The 18,258-nt window shown below is 44.3% G+C and overlaps 1 protein-coding gene across 1 annotated transcript in view; it reads right to left on the reverse strand.

Moving 5' to 3' along the window:
- Positions 1 to 16,365, reverse strand: part of ATP12A (ATPase H+/K+ transporting non-gastric alpha2 subunit) — a 32,875-nt gene extending 16,510 nt beyond the window's left edge. The window contains exons 1-3 of the mRNA XM_008492482.2: positions 16,302 to 16,365; positions 1,684 to 1,877; positions 221 to 280 (exon numbers count right to left, since the gene is read on the reverse strand). Of these exons, the coding sequence (XP_008490704.2) occupies positions 221 to 280; positions 1,684 to 1,877; positions 16,302 to 16,365 (318 nt within the window). The remainder of the gene's footprint in view (positions 1 to 220; positions 281 to 1,683; positions 1,878 to 16,301) is intronic.
- Between the last annotated feature and the right edge of the window lie 1,893 nt (positions 16,366 to 18,258).

Genomic DNA, 18,258 nt, shown 5'->3' on the forward strand with positions numbered 1-18,258 from the left:
TGAAACAGCACATCAGACTTCTTCTGACTTGAAAGAAACTCCAGTTTCAGTCCAGGTCAGTGCTGCACGTTGACTTGCTGCTTTAGGCTTTTTTGGGACTTAGTGCATCCACAGGTACATTTGAATATTTTCCTACTGCTTCTAGGAAACTCTGGGTGAGCCAAGGGCAAAGCAAGGCAGCTGATTCAGGCAGGTTCTTACTGATGCTCTATGGACTTACATTGCTCACGCTTGTACCATACTTCGCCTCCAGTTCTGAAGCACTGAGTTTGTGGTCATCCTGGATTCCAAAAGAAAAGAGAAAATGATAGTGAGCAGAATGGCAGACTGATGGCATCTTTATTTCAGGATCCGGAGACTGCCTGGATCTGGGAGCATGGGTCTGGTTGCTAGCATGGCATCCCCCTGCCATCAATAGGCAAGCAAAGAGATTTTCTTTTCATTTTGGGAGGACTTTTGTAAATAGCTCCCTCCCCCAGCAAATCTGTCACAAGAACAGAATGGTGTTTTCATCTTAATGCTGCTTGCCACACGTCTGTGCTGCTTTTAGATAAACAGGTGACATGCTTGACATGCTACAGGACTCAAGATTCAGCACCACAGGCAGAAGGTTGGTAGAAGGAAAAGGTGTGGTGTCAGAATATGTGTGACAGGAATCTTTGCACCTGACTGACAGGGCAGGGTATGTGGAATTATTTGCTATAGAAAGAAGAAGCAGGTTCAAACCACATTTTAAAAGGGTGTGGGAGAGGGAGATCTTAAAGCTCTTTCCCTTTCCCTGCAGTAACACCTCTGTGGTGTCACTGACCTAATTAAATCTTCTGCCCAACTGAGATTTAGCAGCCAAGAATTTGAGAGATCTCACAGTTGTTTTCACAGGATGATTCATTGGATAAGTCAATTAACTTGTCTGTGGTTTCTCTTTAGAAACATGAGAGTAATGTTACAGCCCCTGGTGGCAAAGAAAAGATACGTTGGGAATTATTCAACTAGTTCTGGGTAGAGCTTGGAAACATGATGGATAAACTGAGGGTGCATTTTGGGGGGTTCCTTGCCTTTGAAATACCATCCAGCCCATAAATAGCCTCTCCTTGAAGCTGCTCTCATAGCAATTCAGAAAAGAGGTCAGCATAATTACCTTCATTTTTCAGATTGGGAAACTGAAACGTATAGAGGAGGAAGCAACTTTTCCAAGATCAACCAACAGGTCATTAGCAAGCTGGGAGTAGAACACAAGGTTTCTTGAGCTTAGTGCACTGCCCTTGAAGCACAGTGCAGTCAGTCTGGGGAAAAATAACTTGTGCTTAAAGCTGTGGCATGCTTTTACATCTACTAGAAACCTCTGGAGCAAAATGTTGTGCTTCTACCTTTGCCTCTGTTTCCTGGAAATAATGATTGCACTTACTCCAGCTGGGGAATAGATGGAATAATTTCTCTGAGGGGGGGGAAAAGTGCTCTGTACCACTGCTGGCTTAATTAAGCCAGAATCTTTCTTTCTTGATAGCTATTAATCTTGCACCACTTCTTTTTCTGGCACACTTCAAAAGGGGGAGGAAGCAAATCCTTTCCCTGTGCTGGGCTTTGCTGTGCAGCAGGTCCTGTTCACAGACAGCATCAGCATCTCACTCCCCTCCAGCAGATGTCATGGCCTGGCCCATGGAAAGGGAGCTTAGCAACACTCACCAGGTCCACTTCTCTCTTAAGGTCTTCTGTCTTCTTTTTTTTCTTGTTGCCTTTTAAGTCTTTGTATTTCTCCTCTTCCCCTCCAATCTCTGTTTTTTCCAGATCTTTGGTCCCACGGATTTCAATCGAGTAAACATCAGACTTCTTCTGTAAAAGAAACAAGGTTTTAGGGCTGTGGTGGACATCTTCTGAGACTTGAAGGAAGCAGTAAAAAATACCACAAGCAAGTAAAAAATCTAATAATCAACTTTTCCTTTTTTTTTTTTTTTTTTACAAGCCATAGATTGCTACTGTCTCTTTCTCCTGGCAACTTGGAGCCTTGTCCTGAGATCTCTCTGATGTGTATTACAGAAATCATGGTTAGGTCTTCACAGTGATTCCTTTAGAGATATTCAACACTTTTAGTAGTTTATGGTCTAACACAAACTGTAGGAATTCTGCCCAGGATCTCAGCATTGCTTGCAAAACCCATCAGGTTGTTTATCAGCTCCAAGAAGAGACAGCATAAAAGAAAAAGATCTTTAAATGGAAAGGGGAGGGGAAAAATATCCATTGGGAACTTGAGTCATGGAATCATCTCCCTGGAGCATGGCTTCAAGATTTACTTTTTTAAAATAAAATCAGCATTTTCATAGTGTTTTTGTGCATTTACACGAGCACAGGGAAGAAGATGGAGGCAAACACCCTACTGGTAGCCAAGGAGAAGCAAGAATTTTCCTGTAGTGCTCAGAGCTGAACAGAATTAACTAACTTTTCCCTTGGTTTTCCCAGCCTTGCATCAGGTACAGGACACAGTTAACCTAAGGAAGCTGCTAAACCTCTGGCAATGTTTTGCTTGCACTGGTAACTGGGGGATGTGCTCTTTCCTAACTTGAAGTTAACACTCTCGTCTGAAGGGCAAACTTCCTGGATTGCTAATTTACCAGCTTCTCTAATCATAACATTGCAGATCCTAATTATCTTGTAAACTACGTGCCATGACTTGGGAGAAGTATTGGGTGACCCCATTTCAGAGGGTGTCTTACAGAATACCCATCAGAGCTTCATGAAACTCACACTGGATCTTATCTGATGCTGTGTGTACACCCTCTGCAGGGCATTTCTCAGTGTTTGGCCTCCTGCAGAGGTAGAATTTCAGATGGGTTGAGAGTAGATACCTTAATTACAGGGGGATTCAACCAGAGAAACTCTCTGTTACAGTAAGTTCCATTTTTAATACCTCGCCAAGGAGTCCTAATGTGGTTTGTCTCCTTCCTCCTCCTCTCTTTTAACTATCCCACCCAAAAATCTGCTCAGCTTCTCAAAATCCCATCAAGTGGAGAGACCAGGAGAGGAATCTAACAGCTAGCTATTGTGAGAACTTAGCAGGTGAGGAGAATAATAAAGAAAATAATTGCAATTAGTGTAATCCATTGATCACTTCTATGTGTGATATATGTTTAAGCTGCTAATTTTCATAACATTTCAGATTTAGACTTTTGCAAGAGGGATAATGTTCATGAAACTCTTGAATCTTAAACCAGCCAGTTGTAAAATTCTTCCCTATCCAACCTGATCTCTTTGCTTTTAAGCATTATAGAGAGAAAACTTTAGTCAGTATGCCCAACAGTGCCTATTATTAATTCTGTTTTTTACTTATAATATCCAAATGTATATTAAAACTTAGTGCTGGTACTCAAGAAGCAGCACAAACACAGCAGCAGCAATTCCATCCACACTGTACTCACCTTTACCATCTTGGGGAGTTTATTCCTTTCTTGATGGAGTGAAACAGCCAAGCCAAAGCCTCTGATGAAAAGCAAAAGCCCAGGTGGGGAATGAAGTGGCTCAGAGCAGTTCTGGTGTGCAAAAGCTCCCTGAGGTTTGCAAGCAGACGTTAGCTGGAATCCTGCTTGCACTTTGGCATCCTTCAGGCAGGAGTTTGTTGGCCAAAGCCTGTGGAGCAGGAGCACTGGTTGCTACTGCTTTATAAATCAGCATCTTGCACTGCCACTCCACCCCTCCCCTGCCAGGTCCAGCCCATCTTCTGTTTCACCTGTAGTAGGTGGAAAAATACCACAGTAATGAGCATGTGGGTTTCAGGTCAGATAGTTTCTAATTATTCCTTTGTAGTGTTTGCTCACAAGTAAGGAACAAGTGTATTATTCATCTTGCTAGAAGCAAAGAGTTTCCTTCGGAGACCTTCCAGCACTGGACTCCCCTTATGATTTCCAGCTCTCGTGGCAACAAATGGTGGGGTAAAGGAAGCCTGTGCCCATTTTGTCTTTCTTGCTTGCATGATATTCTCTTTGCCTGCCTAGGGTCCCTAGGAGTCAGATCCCTGCCCTGTTTAGGTGCTAACAGAGATTTAGTGGAGTGGTGCTCTTTTGTGCCTCTTAGCTTGGACTTCACTTTTAATTCTTGCATTTGTTGGGGTTCTGACCTTCATGCTTAGTTGGGAAAAGCATTCCCCTGTGCACTTACCTGAGCAACTTCCGTACAGGAGTGATAAGGAGATTTATGAGACTTTTGATAACTGATCTGGGTCTCATCATATAGAAGTCAAGTCAATTTCTTCACCTTTGAAATATAATTGAGAAAAAAAAGCAAAATATGATGAAAGAATTTCTATAAGGTTATTTGAGGGAAGACTGTCTTTAATATAGCTGACAAAACTGATCTCACTGAAAAACATAGAAGTTCAGCAGTTGGTCCTTGCCATTAAATAATTCATTAGCTTTGAATTCCATCATTTGAGATCTGGTGAGGTACCACAGGCACTAACAGATGACTCAAACTGTGGTGAGAGATGGAATGTGTGAAGGGAGATAACTGATGTTGGCTGTTTCAAGCCTTATATCTAAGCTGCCAGTAGAGAAGCCAACAAAGAAACATCCTTTATTACTTCAGCAGGAGCATGGATAAACTCATGGTCAAGTTACAGATGGGTTCCCAGTGATTCCAAGTATCATACCTCCTAAAGCATCACTCTTATTAAAAGGTGAAGCTGTTCCCATGTCTCAGTTTAGGTGTGTTTATCTTTTTACATGGCATTCTTTAACCTTACACTCCTGTATCTTGCAAACCATTCTAGCTGGGAAGGTTTCCCATTCTGTTCCTGCAATTTGTTGCATTGAGAACTGGATTGTGTCTTGGGGCTTGAATATAAAACCTTCTCATATGTGTGTAAGTAATGGAGATTTCATAATATGTGCCATGTGGAAAGCAACAATGGGTTGGCTGTTCAGGCAATCTGAATATTCTGTGTCCTACCCACTGCTGAGATTGTCCCCTCTGTTGCTAGAAAGGTATCAGCAAAAGGATCAAGAGGTACAGTGAATATTTTTGACATCAGACTGGATTGCTGAGGCTGGAAGTAAGGGGTTATGTGGAGGAAAACATGGAAATGGGGAAGTGCCTTCCAGGAATGTGGTTGTGCTGTGCATCAGATCTCTTGGTGAAGACAGTGGGCTACAAAATGTGGCAACAGGGCTAGCAGTGCTGTGCCTTGGGAATTTAGGGATTGCAACTGGGATTTCTAATCCAGTCACAAGGAGTAGTGACTGGATGGACCACTATGTCCTGCTGCTCCCAGGTTTGTAAGAACAACTCCCCTGTACTTTTGACTAAGGGTTTGTGATTTAGAATGTGATCTGGGTCACTTGGGCAGTTTTTGCATTTGCCTTCTAGAAATCTCGTGACTGCTTTTGCCTGGGGACAAATGTTAGAAAAGCAAATTTGAAAAGCATTTGGCAACAAAGTACCCCCTGCACCTTGGTCTATGTGCAGTATTTACACTGATGCATCTGTCATCTGAAGGGTGTGTTTCATAGCAAATGAATTAAACTGGGAAATCCCATAGACAGTATCACAATTTAAGAGTACTTAGAAAGTATTGACCCAGGTTTGCAGCTGACAAATGATTTGTATTGAGCTACCAGGTTCAAAGTGCAAGATCAATGGTTAAAAAGTTCTGTGGCAGAAATTTGATTAATTTCATCCACTGAAAGATAGATGAGAGCCATACAAAGACGAGAAACACTGGGAAAAAGGCAAATGCCACCTTCCCCATGAACATACTGTGGTTGAACAGCATAACATCCCACTGCTGGGAGGAATTATCTGTGTTATCCACAGTCCCTTGCCACTGATCTTGTGTTTTGTCATTTGGCTTTGCTGAAAAGGTACCAGAAACAGAGCCCAGATGAGAAGCTGGGCTGCAGGGCTGGAAAAGTGCTTGGAAACCACTGATCCCTACCAGTGAAGTCCTTGTGCCTTGGTTTGGTAAGACATGGAGAGGAATATCCTTGAGTCTGTGCCAGGATGTTGTAATTGTCACGTGTGTTTGTAGGGTGTCTCAACACTCCTAGCTAGAGCCCTGTTTGGAAGATAAAATTAATCTTGTTCTGATTTCTAAGTATCAGTCTAGAGAAACAATCTGTCCCTTCTGAATTATTGTCACTTCTCCACCAGGATTAACTCATCCTCTGCTCGTGTTCTGAGTTCCTGTTATACAAGTCTTGTAGGAAAGGCAGCCAGGAGAGTTCTCTGTTCTTATTTAACACCTGGAGACCACATCAGTGCTGATACCCCTGCTCAGAGCCTCAAAATCTTGCAGGTTGTGAAGCAGAGGTGTAAATGTTTGGGAGGGCGTTTGGAGTAAAGCAAAGTGATTTGCCTGCTGAACTTTGCTGTGGGATTTCTCTGCCTCCTCTCCTGTATGAAGTGTGGGGCCCGTGTTAGCAAATCAGGCAGCTTTATGAGGAGCTGAAGAGGGAGGAGTGGGTGGTAAATCCGTACTTGAAACTTGCTTTGCCAAGGCGTGGCGCAGGTCCCTGCCTTCCGCAGGCAGAGCCAGCAGAGGGAGCGCAGCATCCTCTGTGCTTCCTGCACTCTGTGTTCATAGAATCATAGAATCACAGAATTGGCTGGGTTGGAAGGGACCTCAGAGATCATCAAGTCCAACCCTTGATCCACTCCCCCCGTGGTTCCCAGCCCATGGCACTCAGTGCCACATCCAGGCTCTTTGGAAAGATCTCCAGACACGGAGAATCCACTACTTCCCTGGGCAGCCCATTCCAATGCCTGATCACCCTCTCCAGAAAGAAATTCTTTCTCATCTCCAACCTAAACCTCCCCTGGCACAACTTGAGACCCTGCCCTCTTGTCTTGCTGAGAGTTGCCTGGGAAAAGAGCCCAACCCCCCCCTGGCTCCAACCTCCTTTCAGGGAGTTGGAGAGAGTGATGAGGTCTCCCCTGAGCCTCCTCTTCTCCAGCCTCAACACCCCCAGCTCCCTCAGCCTCTCCTCATAGGATCTGTGCTGGATCCCTTCACAGCCTCTTTGCTCTTCTCTGGACCTGCTCCAGCACCTCAATCTCCTTCCTGAGCTGAGGGGCCCAGAACTGGACACAGGACTCAAGCTGTGGCCTCATCAGGGCTGAGCACAGGGGCAGAATCCCTTCCCTGGACCTGCTGGCCACGCTGTTCCTGAGCCAGCCCAGGATGCCATTGGCCTTCTTGGCCACCTGGGCACACTGCTGGCTCCTGTTCAGCTTCCTGGCAATCCAGACTCCCAGGTCCCTTTCTGCCACTCTGTGCCCAGCCTGGAGCTCCCCATGGGGTTGTTGTGGCCAAAGTGCAGGACCCGGCACTTGGCCATGTTGAACCTCATCCTGTTTCATTCACTGCTTTCACACCAGCAAAAATACCATTTCAGAGGACAGAGTGTGTGTCTGCCTTGGTGTCCTAGTACGTGCCTGTCTCCAGAAATAGAGAAAGGTTCTGGTTTTTTAGGTTTGGGTTTTTTTAGAATTTTTTTAATTTTTTTTTTTATTCCCTTCGAGGCTAAGGGTAAAACAAAACCTCAACTTAAAGCAGCAGTTTTGTGCTGCTGAAATCATCATTCAAAGGTGGAATAAAGCTGCAGGAGCTAGGCATGTACATGAGCTGTGTGATTTCCTTGCCCTTCCCTTTTCATCCCAGCCTGCAAGTAGCAGAGGCAAGGATGGAAAAGAGAGAGTTAAAAGAGGGATGTGAGTGTGGGGTTGTGTCTAGCTAAAGCTGGGCACTTGGGAACAGCAAATGGGGAGTGATGCTGTCTGGAAGCAGCAGCCTATGATTGAAGTTTGCCATGCAGAGGCTGTGGGCATGGTAGTTGTCAAAAAGCACTTTGAATGGGCAGGAATTTTTTCCTAATTTGGGAACAGAGTCGGAGTTATTTGGCAAAGATGCTCCTTTGCTTAGAAACTGTTGGTCCTGTGGCTTTTGGGGGTTTACAAGGATGAAAAGCAGGTCATTCAATTAATGTGGCTGCACAGGTAATTGGCAATTGATACAGCAGGAGTAGATGTTGAGCAGAAAGAGAATTCCCATTGGAAGGTGGCAGAGGAACCACAGCCAGATGACTAAAAATGAGTCAGTTGGCTGAACGTGGGTCGTTCAAGCAGATTTTTTTCTTCTTTTTTTTTTCCTTTTTTTCCCTTTTTTTTCCCCCTGCCACATCCTGGCATTGCTGCCATGTCACCCAAGAGTTCTGCTAACTGAAAATGACAATTTGTGAGCAGAGAAGTGGTGAGCATTTCAGCTGGGAATGCCAAGATGCTGGCTCACAGCTTGCAACAGCTGCCAGCAGAGCCAGGCAGGATCTTTACTCACAGCTTGCAAAGCTGAGGGCTGAGACTGACAAAGTGATGGCTCATGGTTTACAAGAGCTGACAGCTCTGGGTACAGCTTGACCTCTGGGTTTGGTGGCCCCATCTGTAGCAATGCCAATGGATTTGCAGGCAGGAAGCCAAGTTGGAATGGCCAATAGCTGCAAAGGATGTTGAGGGCTGGGGGCTTCAGTGGCTTAGTGGAAGAAAAGAGTGAACTATGTTGGAAAAATGGTTTTGAATCATTTTTTCATTTTGCCTTTGCACTTTCTCATTCCCAGGAAAGTGGGTGGATTGTATAGAGCAGACAAGGTGGCAGACATCTGTTGGAGCATGTAATGGAGAATGCTGTGTCCCCATTTTCTTTCCTTTTTTTTTTTCCATTTATATGCAATACCATTGAAGTAGGATACTCTTGGCTGCTTTAAAAGGTGGGGAAGAAAGGAGAGCATTCTCTGTTCAATTCCTCATACCTTTGGAGATGCTTCAGAGAATCTGCATGCATTTCATCTTTCATGTGTATTCCTTCTGCAACTCTGTCCTCTAGCAATAGTGGTCACGCTTGTGTCCTGGAGTAAAATTCAGAGAAGGTTTCTAGGGTAATAGAAAATGGTCTTGAAATAGTTCAAGATGTTACACAACTGGGATGTTTGAGCTGTGATATGAAGTTGCAAACAGCATTTTACCTGTGGAACTTGAAAATCACATGGTTTGTACACAGCCCAGAGGAGTGTGAAACCTTCCCCATACTGAGACCTTGCACTCAGCCTTCTACAGAAATAGTTAGGGTCAAGAAAAACTTGTTTCATATTTGTCAAAGCCACGTGAAGGGGCTTGGCTGAGGCTCCATGCCCTCACTGCCAGCACCTCTGCCTCTGTCCCACCCCATCCTTTGGGGCTGTAACTCAGGGTCTCATTTCAGAGCCACTCAGGCAGCCTGGGATGCTGCAAGAGAGGGAGATGTGCAGTGTGAAAGCCAAAATGCAGAAAAAATAAAGAGAGTGCCAGCAGGAGGACACAGGGCCTGTGCATGATGAGCACAAGAGATTCAGAGGGCTATTGGTGTTTGCACCAAATGTAAAGCACTGCTGGTTCTGCACCAGCTGCTCCACCTGCACCATTGCCATCACCTCCCTGTACCCCCTGAGCCTGTCCATGGGCAGAGTTTCACCTTCTGCTGGCAGTCTTAGGGTAGTAAATGCTGTAGGAAAATCCAACCTTACCTTTTACCTACTTAGCTCTTGGGAAAATGCCCTTAACTTTGATTTACACTGGATATTGTTTGACTGCTGCTGAGAACCAGTCCAACCGCTCGTTCGATGCAAATTAGAATAAAGTCACTTCAGTAAGAAATAGAGAAAGTTCCAGGAGTGGGGCTTGGTTAGCAATGAATTCACTAATGTTCACAGTCTGCTTGGCTTTAGAAATGGCTCAGGATAGTGTGGTCAATGTTTTGAAAAACTCTTTTAACCCCAAAGCATGCAAAGCTGTGATAGATGCAAGATGTACCTCAGTGTGTTGTAAATGTATTTTTTTTTTAGTGAAGTTCTTGTACTTAACTGTACCAAAATGTTACCCTAAATAGAAAATATTAACCAAGTTTGGATTTTACTCTATAGGTCTTCTCCTTTTGTAAATTGTGTCTGTGGGATCTATTTTATTGTGCTCAGCTTGAGGAAGGTCTCAGGACTGAGCCTTTTTAGTAGCATACTTAAAAGCATGTGAAAAATGCCCCCAGTTGGTGAGTAGTAACACCTGTGTGTTAGAGTTGGTTGGGTTTTTTTCATCAACATATCTAATAATAATGGGCAAAGGAGGTCAGCAGCATCATTGTCTCTTTACAGATGGAGAAACTGAGTCATGGAGAGGCAGTGGCTTGTACAAGATCAACCAGTAAAGCTGGGGTCCTGGGTGAATATTGCATCAACTTGGTCCCAGTGAAAGGATGAGACCTGAGTTTTCTGCTTGCTTGCTCTGTATATGTCCCTGCAAACCACAGTGAGATCTCCTAGTACAAAATTAGGATGGGATACAGCTCATCAGGTTAGCTCTGAGGCTACAGTAGTCACTCGGGTTGAGTTTATAGCCAAAAGGAAGAAAGAAGCTCCTCCAGACAGCAACTCATCTCGTTTGTGTTAGGCATATATGAGATAATAATTACCCTGTCAAGGCATCCTGTTCTCTGCCTGGATAAAGGAGCAGCCTGGAAGAACACTTCAGCTTCAATAAGTGGTATTTAGTGGAGATCAGTCCTGTCCTTAGGAACAAATGCATCTAGATGAGTCCAGGTGAAATGACTTCCATATTAAACAAGCATTTCCCAAGCTTGTACTATTTGGGTTTGGCTTTTGTGTGGAGACATGTTTGAACTAATCACAGATGTGAGCATGCAGCTCTTGGCTTCCTTTTAACATATTTGGCCAGGAGCTGAGCTTCAGTCAGTCACTGCTTTGCCCTGGATAAATATTTGCTGTTAATGCTGCTTTTTACCAAAAGAGGCTCTTGCAAATCCCATCAATTTTTGCTGCAAGAATCAAACCTTTCAAATGCATCTGGGATGAGATAATGTGTGAAAAAGCCAGCTATGAATGAAAGGCTCCCAGTGCCACCAGATCCATCTGCAGTATGCAGGGTTTGATGGCTGTGGCTGAGATCTCTCCTGAGTTTCATGCCTGTAAGCACAGTGCTATTATAAGCAAGCAAATGAGCTGAAATAGCCAGCTGAAAAGCCTGTGCTTTTTTTTTTCCCTACAAACCTGTGCTTTTGACAAGTCCTTTTGGTAGTGATCTGACCCAAGTGGTTCCCTGGAAGCAGGAGGTTGTTCCTCTCCTGGGACAAATGCCACGTGCTCCTTATCCTTCTCTGGATGTGGAAGAAAGGAATCCAAATGAACACAGGGACAGGAGATGCTCTGAGTTTATTAAGGCAAAGGGCTGTGAAGCACAATGTCTGGTCCTGGTAACCCCATGAAAAGATGGAGGAAGAAGGGAATGACTGGGACATCCTCTCAAATGAGCTTTTTTGCTGCTTCCTGGCTGCTGGGTGCCCTGGGTGTCTGCAGCACAGGGGGGTAGGCACAGGCAGTGCACAGGCAGTGATGCACCTGATCTTTAATGCTGAGGTATTCATATTTTGTATGTATGTATTTATTATTATTATTAATATTTGGGTGTATTTAATACATCCTAATTCTGATGTATTCTCTCTCTGATTCCAGGATGGTGGGAAGGGGGATGGATGGGGATGTCACAGCATAAATACACCCTGCAAGCAGGAGCAGGCAGGGCAGAGCCTGCCAGGCTGCTGGCAAATGTCCCAGATGCAGAGCTGAAAGCAGCACAACCACATCAGGACTGGGTTTGTGTTCATAAACCCTGCTGCAGCATGGGACTGACTGGCATTTGCATGGTGCTTTGCAAACAGCAGAGTCTTGCCTCAATGCAAATGATGAAGACCCTGGCTGCCTGGGTACCTGGTTACCTTGTCCTCTCAGCTAATTAAGCAGCTGGGTGCTTGATAGGAATGTAAAAGTAAGGACTGGATCAAAAATCTTCTCTACTTTGGTCCTGCCTTGCTCTTCATGCAGGTGGATGGGCTGGGAAACCCATCAGAGAACTCTTAGTTAAGGAACGTGCAGCATCCTGGGATCTGGATTCTGTAAGATGCCCTAAAATTTAGCCTGTGCTCTGGTTTCCTCAGTGTGAGCTGCTGTGTGATGAGATTTATAGTGCTTAGACCTTACCTAAGAGGTTTTCATCCTTCTTGGTGCCAGTGTGAATCTAAATCTGGGGATGTGTGTGGCTGAATTGCTGGTTTGGGGTTTCATTGGCCACCAGCCACGTGCTTTTTAGCAATAGTAAACTCTTGTCTTCTCATGTAATTGTTTTAAATTGTAGTGCAATTTGGCCAAGCAGCATAATGTACACAAATAAAGTAGCCAAGATTACAAGGAAGCTTCCAACTCTCCTATGGAAACTGTAATCATGGTGAATTAAAATAGAGAAGTTTGTATTTGCTGCCTTGGAAGTGAACTTGGATCCTTCAATATTGCACATGCACATAACCATACTGTCTTTCCAGCTATTCCAGTGCCCTGAAAACTTATATTACTTGGCAAAATGAGGCTTTGTGTTCACAGCATGTAGGAGTTCAGGCTGCAGCATCCTTTGGAAAAAAAATAATCTTTAACAATGTATTTTAAGCTTAATAATTTCAGCAGTTTCTGAGCATCCATTCAAGAGAGCAGCTACTTGGATAAATGTTTATTTGTATCAGGTTATTGCATAAAATCAGCATTGCACTCAAATATTCCTGCCCTGCAGTATCATTCTGAAGTCTTTTTTAGCTGCTGAAGTGATACTACAGAATGAGGATCGTTTTATTGCAAAGTGAATGCATGTAAAAAGAAACATCAGAAAGGGAGAATTATATCCTCTGCTAGTAGGAAAGAAAGATTAAAACAGAATAGTGAAGGAGTTTTGCAAAGGTCACCAAAATTCAGAAAGGGAAAACAGCATCACAAAGAAAACCAGAGTTAATAAATTACCTTTCCTGTAGGAATTGTCTTATACTCTGAAAAGTAGTTCTGGGTTTTTCTTCTAACCAGGATGATTAATGGACTGATTCTGCCAAAGGTAGCATCTTTAAGCAAAAGGTAAGCACTAAAAATGATAGCTTAGTATTTTTGCAGCTGCCCGTTGTGAAATTGGGCTCTCTGAGGCAAAAAATAGACTACTTGCAAAGGGAGCTGGACCAGTGAAGTAAAGCAGTTTAATTGTGCTCCACAACAAGAAACTGGAAACTCATCAGAAAGATATTTTATCCCCAGAGAAGTTCCTTAGTAATGCCCCAAAATCATCTCAGCTCCCAGAGTGACTGTGGAATTAAAATTATGATTAAATTAGGAGCCTGCAGGTTTTCCCTCTAAGCAGGGGTTTGACTTGATGGATTTGGCTCTGAACTGCCCTGTAAGGTTTTGCCTTTCTCCATGGGCTCTGTGGGACTGAGTGTAGAAACAGGATAAACTACTGCTCAAGGGGGTTTGGAGGTGCTGCTGCGGAGCCCCCATTTCTTCTGACAAAACCCACTGGTTGCCATCACCTGCCCCACACACTTTCATGGTAACTTGCAGTAGGATTGTATTCCTTGCAAGAAAAAAGCTTTAACCTAGTATAACATCTAGTTTTCCAGATGAAAATAATTTGTCCTACCCAGTATTTGGGCTTCCTGTGGGCCAATTAAAAATTCTGAAGACTGTGGCATAGGTTGGGGCAACACTGCTGCAGTGTTTGGTGTATGGGAGAAGGCAGCCAGGTGTTTCAAGCAGTTGCAAGGTAAATCTACCCACTTCCCCTTGGCTTAGTTGTATGTGGAGCTTTTCAGTCACACAGATGCACTCCAGCCTCCTGCAGGACATGTCAGGGATGGCCTTTTGATTCATGCCAACCCTCCTAGCCAGGAAGAAGAAGTTGGAAATAAGGACTGGAGAGGTATAAACTGACTGAATCCCTTTTCTGCTGAGGCAGGTGGCACAGCAAGGTCTATCAGGTGCACTCTGCTGGATCAACAGATGATTTACACATCCTTGTCTTCCTCATGGAGATGAGTCAGAGGCTAAGGAGTTTCAGTCCAGAGAGGAATATTTATTTTAAGTTGCTAGACACTCTTGATTTCCCCTGAGAGGCAGGTAGCAGGGACTGAATATCTCAGCTGATATCACTGATATCTCAAATGGTAATTGGTGGCATGGGGAGGATCAGGAGAGGAAAAATCACAGATTAGACTGCAGCAAGCCAAGCAGATAATGTCTGAACACCTCAAGGTGCAGGGTTTACACAGCCTCTGCTTCCCCTGCAGCTGGCTGTCCCATCCCTTTGGTGTTCTCTGTCCTGGGCTTCCTGGTATTGTTTCTCTTTTTAGATTTCTAGCCTATTAAAAACTCCTTAGCTGGCAGTTTTGCTTTGTAAAGTATTGCTCTGTCCCTGCAAAGCAACACAGAGAGGTCTGGCAGCATCTGAAGGGAGGTTCTGAAAGTGCCCATCATGTGGTGTGTTTGTCAAAACTGTGGAAGCAAACCAAAATCACAAGTCAAAACTTGTGTAAAACATCTTGCTTCCAACTGTGTATCTGCCTGGGACACCTGAACACTGTGACCATTCAAAGCCCATTTGGTGGACTGAGATCCTTTTGCAGTCCTGGTAAGCATGAAATCCAGTTTTCCTGGATTTTTCCCATAGCAAAAGAACCTGGCTGTAATAGTAGCACGTTGGGCAGGAGAGGGAGCCTTGATGTTTGGCTGTCACATCACTGGTTGTGATTAATTCCTTTGGTTTTGTGAGAACGTGGGGTGTTGTTGCATTAGAAAGCATGCTCGTGGAGATAATCCATTTATCAGGCCAAGAACACATTCTCCCTCTTCCAAACAACAAATTAATTCTTCCCAAGGCAGATAATAAGGGATATCCTAACCCAGAGGAGCAGGGGAGGGCATGGCATGGGGCCGACAAGATCAGAAACAAAAGCAGAAGCAGGGGGTGAAAAATAAATCTCTTGAAAATGGCTGCAAAATACAAGAGATCTGCTGCAGCACCTCATTCATCAAGGGAATTTGGCCTTGCCTCACTCTAATCTAAACTGAATCTAATTTAGATTCCAAGCAAGGGATGGGAATCCTTTCCTGAACCAAAACAAGCCTTGCCACCTCCTACCTCCTCATTACTCATTCCTTAATTTGTTTGGGTTTCTTATGTAGGACACTCAGGAAGAATAGCTTAAAGCTGTGTGTGCCTCTGCTAAATCTGATGTTGTGATTGCTGCTTTGCTGCACATTGGGTTGGTTTTTGATGCAGTTACAGCACTCAGAGCTGGTAACATGGCTCTGCCTGAGGTCCCCAAGAATTTAGGTGTTATCATCCTCTTCTTTCCTGAGCTCTACTGCTTGACTGCTTGAATCTGAGTGAATCCACTACAGCCTTGGAGTCAGGCAGTCTCGTTTTTTTCATCCTAAAAAATCAGCTCTGCTCATACCTCCATAATGTCCATCTAAACCAACTCAAAAGAAGGGACTGGAAAATAGTTTACTTAATTTCTGAGCTATCGTGCTTGCTGCCCTACTTTCTGATCTGGCATTGTAAAGCTGACAAACAGCAGAACGTGGCCTCCTGCCCTGGGCATGTCTGGATGGGATGATTCCTTCCTGAGGTTTGCCAGGACTCTCAGCAGCAGAACTGAGGTTCTGACACTGCTCAGGGCCATGGCAGCAAACATTCATCATTCAATCCTCTGCTGCTGCTGCCTTCTTAAAAATGTGTGCTTCGTTTTTTTTCTGGGACTCTTTCCCAGGGAGTGAGAGGAGATTTTGGGCTTTGATTCCAATAGAGGTTTCTGTAACATGGGGCATGTCAGGACACTTCTTTGGACCACGTCCCAAGCAGTTGTGCTACCTCATAATTTTTAAGCTTCCTTCCTGATGCTTTGCCATCTGCTCCTCAGTATCTCACCTCCCTCACTCCTGGAAACCCAGTTCTGAGGTGTTTGTGAATCCTTTGCTGCCTTCCAGAAATCCCCTGTGATCCTGTGGGTCTGGGTTCTGGTCACTGTTTTGGTGCCATAAATCTTGTCACACCTACATATCTACTTCCCATGGGGCTAATTTGTCTCCTGCTGGTTCTGAACAACATGCCTACCTCTGAACAAAACAGTGGGTTGAGCAGGGTGTTACACCCCAAGGGTAAAGAGGTTGGTTGCAAGGTCAGGGCATGGACAAAACCTTGCCTGCAAGCAGTGAGAGAGAGGATGGCTTTTGGGGAATGGGAAACTGGAGTGGCTAAAGAGGGATGGGGAGATTGGTCAGGATGAACTTGGGATGGAAAGAGAATGGATGGAGTTAGGGGGGGTATCCAGATGCCTCTTGAAAATATGCTGGAAGAAAAAGCAAATTATTGATTTCCCTGCAGATGTGAAGGATTGTGGAGGGTTAAACACTTACACTGTAGCTGATACATCAGAAGTCCTGACAGCAAGTTTTCTGCCATCTCCACCTTGATGCCCATCAGGACTGCTCGCCCTATTTCAGTGTTTTTGGCAGATTGTATTTGCCAACCTCCCTCTGGAAAGGATTCTAAGCCAGGTGAGAGAGTTGGGTGATAAAATGCTTGGAAACAACCAGCTGGAAATGGGAGCCAGGACTGTGGGAATGCTGCTTCCTCCCTGCTTCCCAAAAAACAAGGACCTCTCACATGTGAGCTGCTCTCCAGACTGCTCCAGGCAAGGGCTGGGAAGCTTTGCTCTGGTTGCAGTAGGAAATGCCATCGAAACCAAGGCTGGGTTGGCCTCATTAGAGCAGGACACAGGCAGCAAAACATCTCCTTTCCCAGATTCCTTTCTGGTTGCTGAGGTGAGTATTGGGGTCTGTTATTTAATGCACCCAGCTGCTTTTTGTGGTCCAGTGCTGTCTTCTCCTCCAGCCTGCCTTGGTGATGCCTTGTGCTTTCATTTTGTTTCTCTGAAGTTTTCCCTCAGCACTTTGATGCAGTTTTATCCCCAGTTTTATCTGATGGCACTAATAGCTCCAAACGTTTTCAGCTGAAAAAAAATTTGCATTTTGGTGTTTAGGGAGATTTTTTTCAGGAATGCAGAGACACCCAGCAGGTGGAGTTGAAGCCCATTCTCAGTAATGACACTGGGGGGTGGGGGATCAGCAGAACTTTGTATTATTTTTTTAACAAAGTGCTTTTTAAAATAAATCCCAAACAGCTGGAAGTAAGAAATTAGCCACTGGCAGATGTCTGAGAGCTGTTTGTTTGGGCTCTTTGAAGTGTGTAAGCTCTTTTATTTCCTGTGATAGTGTTTCCATGTGAGCAGGAAATGGCATAGATCCCTTTCTGTTGCATTTTGCAAATGTAATTGGGAGACTTGAACCTTTCAAGCCATCATTTTGGCTTTGAGACTGAAATAACACACAGGAAAATCTATATACTGCTGGAAGTGTTCCTGACTCGAGCAGATATTCCTTATCAAGCTAAGGCTGTGCTTGGAATTGTCCTTGTGTTCCCTGTTGCTCCATTTCATGCTCGTCCTGAGTGTGAGGCATGGAATGTTTAAAGATGGTCCATGACTTTTTGCACTGGAAAAAAATCAATTAGCAGAACACGGAGTTGGTTTATAGAGAAGCTATTTGCATATCTAATAACTTGCAAATCATTAAGTGTAAATGACACAGCACCCCGGAAAGGAAAATAAAAGGATGGGAAGAGGTGGGAGAAAACATGAAGCATCATCCTGAGGTATCACCAAGAGGAAAGCTTAATTTAGGGCTGGATTTCTGTCAGTCTGGGACTCTCTGAAGGTGAAAAGACAAAGGCTTTCAGGGCTTTAAAGCACTGAAGTGGTTCCTGTTGGTGTGTGGGTACCCATATGTTCCAAGGGTGTGCTAAAAGATGGGGAAGAGGCTGTAGAGCTTTGCCTAGAAAGGGAAATGATGTGAGAAGGTTTTGCTGAGCAAGATACATAAGGGAAGGAGAAAGACAGCCTGATCTATTGCTAAACAAGCCCATGTTTAGCAAACATGATCATGGGACAACAATGAAGGTATGGGGGTCAGTGATGGGGTGGAGGCTCTGTAACCTGGTCATTAAAATGGGAAACAGGAAGCTAAGGGCCCTCACCTCAACCCCAGATTTAATCTGTGGCCTTGAGCAAATCACTTCACCTTGAGCTACCTCTGTTTCCACTCTTCCTCATGGGAGGGAGGATCTGGCACCCCCTGGGTTCAGATGTTACAAGTCATTCTTAGTTTATGGATGGATATTTATGCTGCACCCACTGACATCAGAACCAGGAGCAAAATTGATCCTCCTTGTCTATGTTGTCTTTTAAATTCTCTATTTGCAGACTCTGAGATAAGAAAATCAGGCTTTAATTTTAAAATCAGTTCAGGCTTTTCA

The sequence above is a fragment of the Calypte anna genome, chromosome 24 (genome assembly GCF_003957555.1).
Source record: "Calypte anna isolate BGI_N300 chromosome 24, bCalAnn1_v1.p, whole genome shotgun sequence".
In the NCBI taxonomy this organism is placed as follows: Eukaryota; Metazoa; Chordata; class Aves; order Apodiformes; family Trochilidae; genus Calypte; species Calypte anna.